This window comes from Megalobrama amblycephala, linkage group LG1, assembly GCF_018812025.1.
Source record: "Megalobrama amblycephala isolate DHTTF-2021 linkage group LG1, ASM1881202v1, whole genome shotgun sequence".
NCBI lineage: Eukaryota > Metazoa > Chordata > Actinopteri > Cypriniformes > Xenocyprididae > Megalobrama > Megalobrama amblycephala.
Genome location: NC_063044.1, coordinates 59,652,560 through 59,664,806, shown reverse-complemented (window position 1 = coordinate 59,664,806; position 12,247 = coordinate 59,652,560). Strand labels below are relative to the sequence as shown.

Here is a 12,247-nt window from a genome sequence, read left to right as displayed (position 1 = left end):
GCTCCGAGATCTGCTTGGTTACTGACATTCTTCCAAATATCTTCTTTTGTGTTCAGCAGCACTACTTCGAAGCTTTACGAATCTTTTGTTTCGAATCAGTGGTTCGGTGCGCCAATGTCACGTGATTTCAGCAGTTTGTTAGTTTGATACACGCTCCGAATCACTGATTCGAAACAAAATATTCGTAAAGCTTCGAAGCTTCATGAAGCAGTGTTTGGAAATGGCCCATTACTAGATATTGTTGAATTTTTTTTTTTTTTTTTTTGCTGTACAAAAAATATTCTCGTCGCTTTATAATATTAAAGTTGAACCACTGTAGTCACATGAACTGTTTTAAATATGTCTTTAGTAGCTTTCTGGATCTTGAGAAGTTCGGTGACATTGCTAGCAATGGAGGCCTCACTGAGCCATCGGATTTCGTCAAAAATATCTTAATTTGTGTTCCAAAGATGAACAAAGGTCTTACGGGTGTGGAACGACATGAGGGTGAGTAGAATTTTCATTTTTGGGTGAATTAACCCTTTAATTAAAACTTATGAGCTGTTTACAATAATTTTAGGCTTCACAGCATTACATTGTCATGGTGACAGCATTGTAAAATTGGAAATAACGAACATGGAAATGGTTACTAAGCAGATTTTCACACTAAAATTATGTTAAAATGCATATTGTCTTGTGTCTTAATTTTCAAAACAGTCAGTATTTTAACATTTACAGATTTTCCCCATTTGCTTCCATTGTAAGTGCCTCTCTGTACCCCAGATTTTTTGCTTTTTTAAAAGAAAAGAAAAGAAAAGCAAGGACAAGTCAAAATTCATTTTTGTGGTTATCAACATTATGCCACACACGCTGTGGCTTGAGCTTAACTTGTACTGAACCTGGAATATTTTTTAACATATAGACAATAGTGTAACTGTATCAGAATTTGTATCTGTCACATTCAGCTGTTCCAAGGAAGTTAGCATGAGAAACAGAGGATGTGTTTATTCACTTGAGAACCACAGGCCAAGACTGTGTGCAGAGGGCAAGAGATGAACAGATAGAGGGAGGGGCAGAGATGGAGCGATGAATTTGAGGGAGGAGACCTCATGTTCACACAGACTAGATAAAACATGCTCTGATTGGGGACTGGAGGCCTTATGGGAATAGAAGAGACGTGACTATTACAGTGACCTCTGCTCAGACAGAGAATTTTGCGTGCTTTTGCCCTCTCAGCCTCCACAGCTCGTTAACATCGGCCTTAATTAAACTCATCAAGGGTAGTGCACCGGAAATTTGGAGGATACATCTCAGATATGGCCAGAGTCAGACCTCTAAGTGTATCCGTTCCAGTTTCCGGCTTTGTGAGGGCCGTAAGAAATTCAAGGACAAACAGATTTTTATTTGAATCTATATTTATTTTGTTTATATGCAAATATATAAACCAAGTGCCCATATTTTCTATATTTGTGTTCTGGTATGTGAGATATAGATATGACATCAAAGTTATTCATAACCCCTGAACTGTCTGCAATTGAGTCCCTGTGAGAATATGTCAGAACATTATTTTCAATGGGTGTGGTAATGTGAGTAACAAAAACAGGAAATCCACCAGCACACAGGCAGGAAATGCTACTGTTCAGTGACAGTAATAAGTAAACACAATCCAAACGGCCGCAAGTCAACCAATTTACTGTTACTCTTGAGAAAAAACAGAACAGAAAGGCATAGAAGATGGGAGATCCACAAAGAATAAAAACAAATACTTTGCATGATGAAGGAAAACACTGACAAAACTCACAAATGCATGTTCCTTTTCACTGTAATGTTTTTATTTCAATGTTAAGTTATTCCACAAAAGGGTTTACACTAAAATGTTCACAGTTCTAATAATAAATACAGTAACACTATCACTCTCTCTCTCTCCCTATCTCTGTCTCTCTCTCTTTCGTATGCACACACATTCAAACATACAAATCTACAGTGAGTTCATGGGATCTGACAGGGGAAAAAAACTATGAATGTTACAGAGTGGTGAAATAAACCAGTAATCAAATCACAATAATGTCCATTTAACAATGTACAGTAATAAATCATTAGTTTAACTTCAGTATATTTACACATGATCGGTTGTACGTCTGATTGTCTTTGCAGCCTTTATGTAATAATGTATTTTGATTGTCAGCGGCTACATCGATTTATATTTATATAGTTTTGATCCCTTTAAGCTACATTGTGCACTTGATTGATTGTCACTGCTTTGCTCAGGTTTAAGCTTGATTGTCATTGGTTTCTCCACGTCAGCGCTATGATGGGCTGGTAACTGATAGGCTCATAAAAGACTTTAATCTTAAAATCCATTATTTTTAATACCATTAGTCTACACGGTTCAAAAGTTTGGAGTCAGTTAGATAAAAAAAAAAAAAAAAACTTTTACTCAGAAGACACATTCAATTGATCGAAAGTGACGTTAAAGACATTTATAATGTTACTGAAAAATTATATTTTAAATAAATGCTGTTCTTTTGAAGTTTCTATTTGTCAAAGAATGCTGAAAAACATTCAGTTTCCACAAAAATGTTAAGCAGCACAACTGGTTTCAACATTGACATTAATAAGAAATGTTTCTTCTTGAGAAGCAAATCATCATATTAGAATGATTTCTGAAGGACACATGGAGTAGATTTTAAAGGATTAGTTCACTTTCAAATGAAAATTAGCCCAAGCTTTACTCACCATCAAGCCAGCCTAGGTGTATATGACTTTCTTCTTTCTGATGAACACAGTCGGAGAAATATTAATAAATATCCTGAAGCATCCAAGCTTTATAATGGCAGTGAACAGGATTCACGAGTATGAGCTGAAGAAAGTGTCTCCATCCACATCCATCCATCATAAACATACTCCACACGGCTCCAGGGGGTTAATAAAGGCCTTCTGAAGTGAAGCGTTGTGTTTGTGTGTGTATTTAACAAGTTATGAAGTAAAATATCTAGCTTCCGCCACACCGCTATCCATATTCAAGTTACGAAGAAAGTATAAACTGGTATCAGTTACACTTTTTCCGTAAGTAGAATAGGGAAGGCATATGACATAGTGTAAGTGTAGTGTGAGTTTTACGCTTTCTGCGTACATTGAATATGGAAGGCGGTCTGGCAGAAGATAGATATTTTACTTCATAACTTGTTAAATATGGATATTTTTTACACAAACGCATCGCTTCACTTCAGAAGGCCTTTATTAACCCCCTGGAGCCGTGTGGAGTAAGTTAATGATGGATGGATGTGGATGGAGACACTTTCTTCAGCTCATACTTGATGATCCCACTCACTGTCATTATAAAGATCGGATGCGTCAGGATATTTATTAATATTTCTCCGATATTATGTGTTCATCAGAAAGAAGAAATTCATATACACCTAGGATGGCTTGAGGGTGCGTAAAGCTTGAGCTATTTTTCATTTGAAAGTGAACTAATCCTTCAAATAATTTTAAATTGTAATAATATTTCACAAAACTTCTGTTTTTACTGTATTTGTGATCAAAGAAATGCAGCCTTGGTGAGCAAAAGAGAATTAATAAATAAATTAAATCTTACCAACCCCAAACTTTTAAACAGCAGTGTATAACTACAAATGAAGTTTTAAAACATCCTCATTTTGGCCACATGTTCTGTCATATTAATTGTAACTGGCACATCAATTAAACAATACATTTTTCTTGCATAAACATGAGGCATTTTTAGATGTGTACTGTTTTACCACCAATATTTGAGAATGGTACTGTGTTAATGTCCGGCATGGTGCTGACTAGGCCTATAAAGGTGCAGGTCAAAAATGCTGGAGTCCATATTCTCTTCCACCTGTGCAGGTCTGTGAGGTCCACATCTTTTTTTTTTTTTTATACAGGATTATGGCTTACATAGTCTGCTTCCCTGATGTGTAAATCATCTAAATAAGTCGGGTTTTTTGTTGTTGAATATTTTGCTCAAAGTTGCTGATTGAAGCTCTGCTGGTTTTGTCTGATAATGATAAGATGTATGTTGTTTACTGCAGTCTCGTCCAGTACTGACTCAGACCTTGTCCCAGCTCCTGATCGCCGCCTTGAACTGCAGTCTGCCCTGCTGCGGAAACACCGGGAAAGAATCCTGAAAGAGACACAGCAGGGAGTTATCATTGCATTCTTCACATGTGGCCACTTCTGACGACTTATTTGTAACACAAAAGAAAACCACAAAGCAGCTAAATCACATTCACACACTCATTCCTCATGCAGTGTTTTGGCCTGTGGATTACAGCATTCATATGCGGTGTGAGGGTGGAGTATGTTTCAAAACTGCACTCACCTGTGTTTGTGCTCGCCGTGGGTGGGGGCGGAAGGTGGGGAGAGGTATAGGATGAGTCAAATTTGCGAGAAAGAGGGGGAAGGGCAGAAGGAGAAGGAGGTAACATGCAAGAGTAAGTTGGAGTTGACTGGGAGGGCAAAGACTAAAAGAGAGAAGAGAAGGGTAAATAAAGATATAAGATTAATCTCATTTCATTTATAGTGTCAGCATATTCATAAAAAACTACTTGGACAGCTTATTATGCACGAAACACCCCATATAAGGTTTTTATGATGGCGTTTTAGATCAATGTGCCACAGTCAGGTCTGCACTTGGTGTATTGCTATGACGTGATTGAACGTGATGTCAATAAATATAACGCTGATCTGTTTGACTACAGGGAGGGGATTTATAGAGTAAAACTGACCTGTTGAACTGTAAACCTGCTGTATACGTGCGAGTGTTTATTTTTAGAAACTACAGCAGGCTGTGTATATTCCAGCAGAAACACCAGAGGGCGCTACATAAACTATTTTAAATTAGTTCGAATGTCAGGCGGACTCAAAGCACTGCCTAGTTTTACCTTGCAGTTGCGTAATAGGTGCGTGTACTGGAATATCTATCTGCATTATTTACTATTGTAGAAAGCACTCTCTTTTGCATGTTTTAAAGAAACAAAAAGGCGGATGCTATTATGTTTGAGAGGGCATCATTTTTTAATTAAGACATAAAAAATAAAAGTTGTCTTGAAAGAATAAAATTGTTTATATTTTAAATACAGTACCTGACTGCACTTTAAAACAGTAGTTTTTTTATAAGACTGTTTTGAATAGACGCTAAGTGCGTACATTAAAAGTGCAGCATTTTTTATTATTATTTAAAAAAGCTCCTCTGTTTAATTCAGTGATTTCATTCATGTGGGGATTCGACAAATTCGTGAGTCCTTTTGAATGATTCACTAAGAGAACCTGTACATATATAAGTAATTTGTGAATCGACTGTTCTAATCATGCCTGACAAGAGCGTTAAAGAGTTTGTTCACCCAAAAATTCTGTCATTAATTACTCACGTTCCACACCCGTAAGACCTTCGTTCATCTTCAGAACATGAATTAAGATATTTTTGATGAAATCTGATGGCTCAGTGAGGCCTCCATTGGCAGCAAGATAATTAACACTTTCAATGTCCAGAAAGCTACTAAAGACATATTTAAATCAGTTCATGTGACTACAGTGATTCAACCTTAATGTTATGAAGCGACGAGAATACTTTTTGTGCACCAAAAATAACAAAATAGCGACTTTATTCAACAATATCTAGTGATGGACGATTTCAAAACACTTCTTCATGAAGCTTCGAAGCTTTACAAATGTTCTGTTTCGAATCAGTGGTTCGGAGCGTGTATCAAACTGCCAAAGTCACTCCCCCCAGTGGTGAACCATTGAAATTTCGAAACACTTACGACGTTTACTGAAATCACGTGACTTTGGCATTTTTATACACGCTCCAAATGAAGTGAAGTTGCTATTCTGCTATTTTCGCTTCATAACCTTAAGGTTGAACCACTGTAGTCACATGAACTGTTTTAAATACATCTTTAGTAGCTTTCTGGGCATTGAAAGTGTTAATTATCTTGCTGTCAATGGAGGCCTCACTGAGCCATCAGATTTTATCAAAAATATTTTCATTTGTGTTCTGAAGATGAACGAAGGGCGAGTAATTAATGACAGAATTTTCATTTTTGGGTGAACTAACCCTAAGGTCTCTTTTTGAATGGTATTTGTACCATGGGTAGTACAGTGGAGACAGTTCGCTCCCTAAAGAAAATGATAATTTCCTTGCCCTCATGTTGTTCCAACACTCTATGACTTTCTTTCTTCTACAGAGCACAAAAGAAGATATTTTGAAGAATTTTGGTAACCAAACAGTTTTGGTGACCATTGATTTACATTGTATGAGGTGAAAAAAACCCCCATCTGAGACATTTTTCAAAATATGCTCTCTTATGTTCCACAGAACAAAGAAATTCATACAGTTTTGGATCATGAGGCTGAGTAAACGATGATATAATTTTAATTTAGCTGTGAACTATCACTTTTAATACAGTGGCATTTGTAACATAAAACTTTTGCGTACCACTAGGTGTCAGTATTAGCCTATAAGTTACCTAAATTAGCCTAAAAATTACTGAGTACATTTTTAAATGCTGATATACAATTACAAATATGTGCATTTGGTCAGATACCTTATTAGGGTACTATGATACACAAGGAAGGTCATGAATTACCTGCATACTGGAGAAGACAGACAGAGAGCTATAGGCTGAGAGAGACGAATCACTCCGACTGTGCATTGAGCCTTATATGAGAGAACAGAAGAGGAAAAAATCAGCTCATTACTACTACTACTTCTGTGTTTATTGATGCTTTGGTAATACTGTAATCATGGAAATAAAGAACTTTGACACTGATATTTGAAGTGAGAAGTTTGAGGAAAGAGTAGTAACAAACAGGACAGAGTGAAACAAACATGAAATAGGAGAAAAAAATAAAGGAGAAATCTAGCAGCCAATTATTAAGCAAAGCTGTACATGTAAAAGAGACATACCTGAGCTGTTGCTATGATGGGAGTGATATACAGGGGAGTTAAAGGATGTGCTCAAGGGAGTATGTGTCTGAGAACAGGAACTGGTGCCTCCTGATCTCCTTTGGTTTCTCAGCTTTTCCTCCCTTCTCCACTTAGCTCTCCGATTGGAGAACCATACCTGTCAATCACCCAATATGGGTCAGTGCATAATGGACAGTGTCTTTTTGTTTAAAGGCACTTCAGCATTAACACAATTAAAATCTCAAAGAAGATTATAAAAATACTTCATAATAACCTGAATTCTAGCCTCTGGAAGATCAATCTTTGCGGCCAGTCTCTCTCTAGCAAAGACATCTGGGTAATGAGTCCTTTCAAACTCTGGAAAACAGATTTAAAAGACTTAACAGAAGACCAAACATTTAGTATAAGCATAATTGCATATTGTGAATATTAAAGGGACAGTTTGTCCAAAAATTATCTTTTTGTCATGTCGTTCCAAACCGGTATGACTTACTTTCTTCTGTACAGAACACTTTGGACCCCACTGACTTTCATTGTATGCAAGAAAAAACGATGAGATTTAAATGAGATCTTCTTTTTGTTCCACAGAAGAAAAAAGTCAAACAGGTTTGCTACAACATGAGGGTGAGTAAATAATGGCACAAAAAAATAAACATTTTTGTAAACACATCAACAAAATTCAGTAAGTTTTTAATATTAATTTTCTCCTTATAGTCCTTGTGTTTCTGGCTTCTCCTTGCGAAATAGCCTATACAAAATACATGGAAACAAAAACATTAAAACCTTATTTTTGTGCCAACCCTGTTATTATCATAATTCTCAAATTTTAAAGTAACGACCTATTCTATAGATCAAAATAACTTTCTTATAATGACTTCATAACTCATCAATGACAAGTTAATGTCCACTCATTGTTTATCCATTATTTTATTGCAATTTCAACCCTGTTATCATGATTTACTATAGTAAACAATGGTTATGTGTATCTATCCTCTCTAGGACTGAGATTATTTTGCATGGAAAGCTCACTTTGAGCCAGCGCTTTGAGTCACACCTTTCTCCAGGGCATCGATCTGCTCCTGGGTGAAGCTGGTGCGGTTCCTCTGCAGCTTCCTCTTTAGCTGCAGGTGTAGCTGCGACTCGTCCACCTCATCCCTCTCTCCCTGCACCACTCCTTCCCCTGCTCCGGCCATCTGCACATTCAGATCTTCCACACAACCATCTGAGAGAGAGAGAAAAAAACAAAAAACTTTAGAGTCTTGTAAGAGTGCTGCATTTCAGTGTGCAAACGTGTGTGTTATTATATAGACAGAACTGTCTCTTTGAAGACTGTGTGATTCTAGTGCAGCGCAGCATCTTGTGTTTGACAGTTTGACCTTATTTGTGTATGTGTGAATGAGCAGCAACTGTATTATGGGCATCTAATTCTGTGTCTAATGTCTGCTCGCTTTAGTTCCGCCTTCCTGTAATGAAAGAGAGGATGTCAAGGCCAGAGACTGCCGTGTTTGTATGTGGGTGTGGGTGTACATGTGTGGCTGATGGTGTAGCTGTTGGCACCCTCTGTTTGTGCTCAGTCAAGTATAAGAATTGCTGGTTCACCCCAAAGCTGACTTCACAAACACAGGCACACATACACATTCAGTGTACGTTCACATACTGAGGTGCTTTACTAATAGATACAGGAGATAAATCACATACCTGTTCCGTGTTGAGGGGTGATGGTGTCGGCCGGGTGGTACCAGTTATTTGGGCCAGTCCAGTTGGAGCCGTTTTGTAAGTTCAGCATGGTCAGATTCTCATACATCAAATGTCACCTGTGAGAAAACACTGACCCTCTCCTTCTATCATCCAGACCACTCCAACCCTAAATGAAGGACGAAATAAGTAAAACTGTGAAAGAAATACAAGAAATTCAGTATACAATAAACATTTCTCATATTTCATACTTTCAATCTCTCCATGGCTTTAAGAATTAAAACATTTTTTTACAAAATGTTGCTGATTAAGTTGATGTATTGTAACTGAGGATATACAGATCTTGGTCATTCAAAACGGTGTTTTGTCTCGTATGCAAATGGGTAAAAAAGGACTTTAACAATGAATAGTTGAAGCCAAATTTCGTTGTGTATGAACATTATATCTAAACACAACAAGTAGCTTTATTTATTTATTATTTTAATTTTCTATCCACCGTATTTTTCAGGTAAGAGCGGGCGCGGCCATTTGTAATTTTAATGGGTCTGGCTTCCGGTGTCATTTGCTTTCAGTTATTTTTAGCTGTACAAACAGCTCGTTATGCAGCTTGATATTGCAAACTGGTATTTTTTTGCCATATTATTTTAATGTATTGTCTTAATTATAAACGCGCTGGTTTGTAGCGCAAACAGTTTTACAGTTTACCGCACTTTGATATTCTTCTCATTATTTCCTGTAGCGGCTAAATCGGAAGTCTCGCACATTCACAGAAAACACCTTACTTCCGCGTTGAAAAATAAGGTGGATAAAGGAGGAATTTTGGGCCTCCCCTCATTCTTTGTGTTTGTTTTCTCCTTGCATTATTAGCAGCTACGCACAATTTTTGAAAACAAAATATATGGAAATAAAAGCTAGCATTTTAGCATCTTAACAAAAAACTAAGTTTTATTTTTGTGCCAACTCTGTTATTATCAAATTTCTCAATTTTTAAAGTAATTCTCTAGATTGAAATAACTTTGTCGTAATGACATCATTGTCCTTTCAGAAATTAACTTTCCAATGACAAGTTCAAGTCTGTCATTATTTGTCTTATGTTTTATGTAGCCTATACCTTAAAATGTCAACCCTGTATTTTATGATTTTAAAACGTAAACAACTGATCATTTAAAAGTGGTTATATAAAAATACCAGTAATTAAATGCTTGAAATGTTGAATTAAACAGTGAAATGTCAACCCTGTTACTATTCTGAAGCTATAACTATGTAGGCATAAAAATGTGTTAATTTGACTTAAGATGGCACAATGCAATTTATTAATACTTAAAACAGTATTTGCCAAAAGGCAAATGTAAAATGTACTTTAAAAATTCATCATATCTAATGAATGACACATCTGATGTCTTTAAAGTATGGGTCACTATTGTATTTTACTCTCTTTTTATCTATCTCTTTATATATCTTTCGCATGTACACACACACACACCCACACATACACACACACACACAGAGTTCATCTCACACACACACACAGCAAGTAATTAAGAAGTACAGAACATCTAGTCTGACATGGTCGTACACACACGCATGACTGGAGAGAGTAATACTGTCAACTAATGTTAACAACAATACACAGACACACACAGGCTCTACACAACAGAGAGAGACACACTCCTACAAAACAAAGAGATAATTATAGATACACCGCACACAATGGCGCACAATCCACGTTTTCAACTACAAACTCTGACTACACAACAAAAAACAGTATGAAAATGGAGGCGTGAAGCCACCAACTAAAATATAAGTGTATTTATATCACAAAAAAGCCAGCACCTGCACATAATTTATAGAACACCATTCAGCTAAATAAATGAATACCGTTGAAGAGGCCGAAAAAATATCTGTGGTTCCACTTAGTTCTGCATGTAAAACTACTAACATACACGGAAAGGAGGTCGTCGTCATAAATACTATAGATCTAGCCATTAAAGATGATGTAGAAGTGCTTGCATGATTATATTTGCATGGGTTTTGAGAATAAAACATGACCCACAAAGAAAAAAAGTGACCACTAAATAGAGAGAAATACACAGATACGGACGGAGAAACAAAAAATAGAGAAGTGACATGTAGCAAAACAACACAGGTTAGGGTGCCAGAAAAATGTAAAACTATATTTAATTTATTACTACATGTTGTTGAATTAATGATCCCTAAAAAACTCCCTGTACAATTTGAGTAATCAAAAAAAAAAAAAAGTAAAATAAATAAATAAAATAAATTATATCATAGCTTGAATATGCCCAGGAAATGAACAGTTAAATATTGACACAATCCACATACAGAGGCTCCTTTTATGCACAACATGTGCTGACATATCTATATAATAATATACAATATTCAATGCATTTATAAAGTATAATGTTAAAATAATGTTGTCATGGATATTGACGTATAGAAAAGGTGAACAAGTTTTCACTCATTTAAATTAATTAATTGAATATGACTTTGTATGACTCTAAGGCCAAGATAAATATATAAGCACATTTCAATTATTTAAATTTTGCCTCTGGTGGTATCACACAAAATATTGCTGTGTGCAAAACAGAAAATGTCAAAGGTCAAGTCTGCCATAACCTTTCTACAATTAACCATTCGTTTTCCTCAATCTGTATATGTTATTTCCAATATAAAAGAGTTACGATTCTGTTAATTTCTCAATTGTTGTGTCGGCAGTGAAGGCAGCAGACTCACCTGGTAGATGAATGAATTGTAAAAGTGGTCCACACTTGCTCAGTGTCTCTATCACTTTCTGTTCATCCCTCTCTCCTTCTCTCTGCTCTCTTGCTTTGTTAATGTTAGACTGTGTTCAAGAGAGAGAGAGAAGAGAGAGAGCATGGGAGGAGAGGAAAGGGAGAGAAAGATGGAGAGAGTTAGACAGGGCGAAAGAGAGGAGGCGAGGGAGGGGTAGTGGGCTACAGAGAAATGCATCTGCAGGCACTCTGGTCCTTGAAGCAATGAGGGAGAGAGGGAAAGAGAGAGAGAGGGATGACACACAGAGTCAGTGTCAGTGTCAGGTCTGGACTTAATGCCAGGAAAAGGGGTGATGAAGTGAGAGAGAGAGGTGGATGCAAAAAAAAAGACTGAAAAAGAGGAGACGTAAAGCTATTTCTAAAGTCTCACAAAGGCAGTTTGCTGTTTGTAGATACGGACTTCCAAAAATGGCTAACCTAAGAGCTGTGAGGGAGCTTCAGATCATGCACCTGCTCTATGACGCCTGGCGGTCAGTGATAGTTTAACCCTCCGCCCCGCTGAGATCTACTCGGGGTCCTATAAAGACCCCAATATATAAAAACAATAAAAGTAATTAACTTATTGTTTTCCCTTCAGATTCTTTAAATATGTTCCTCTGAAGGAATCTGAATCCTGATATATTGATATAAATGAAGCATTAACCCTCTGATTTCTCATAAAGTAGTCAGACAAGTGACATATAACAGCTGTTTGGGACCAGAAGAATGTCTAACCTCAGCAAATATACAACAAAAAAGCAATTGTTAAGAATGAATCTAGATCTTGTAGTACTTTCAAGTTATTGTTCAAATTTGCTTTTATATAATACACTGCCGTTCAAAAGTTTGG

General features: G+C 36.6%; 1 protein-coding gene across 2 annotated transcripts; it reads right to left on the bottom strand.

The window, feature by feature from the left end:
• Window positions 1-3,729: 3,729 nt before the first annotated feature.
• Window positions 3,730-12,183, bottom strand: pax10 (paired box 10). Of its 2 annotated transcripts, none has more exons than XM_048205883.1 (8): window positions 11,360-12,183; window positions 8,609-8,774; window positions 7,965-8,132; window positions 7,185-7,267; window positions 6,911-7,067; window positions 6,591-6,661; window positions 4,325-4,466; window positions 3,730-4,126 (listed from the first exon to the last, which is right to left on the bottom strand). In XM_048205883.1, the coding sequence occupies exons 2-8, from the start codon at window positions 8,712-8,714 to the stop codon at window positions 4,026-4,028; spliced, it is 828 nt and encodes a 275-aa protein (XP_048061840.1). In that variant the 5' UTR covers window positions 8,715-8,774; window positions 11,360-12,183; the 3' UTR covers window positions 3,730-4,025. The 2 variants fall into 2 exon arrangements, with proteins under 2 accessions (XP_048061840.1, XP_048061850.1); XM_048205893.1 differs by lacking the exon at window positions 11,360-12,183 and adding an exon at window positions 8,857-9,369.
• Window positions 12,184-12,247: the final 64 nt, after the last annotated feature.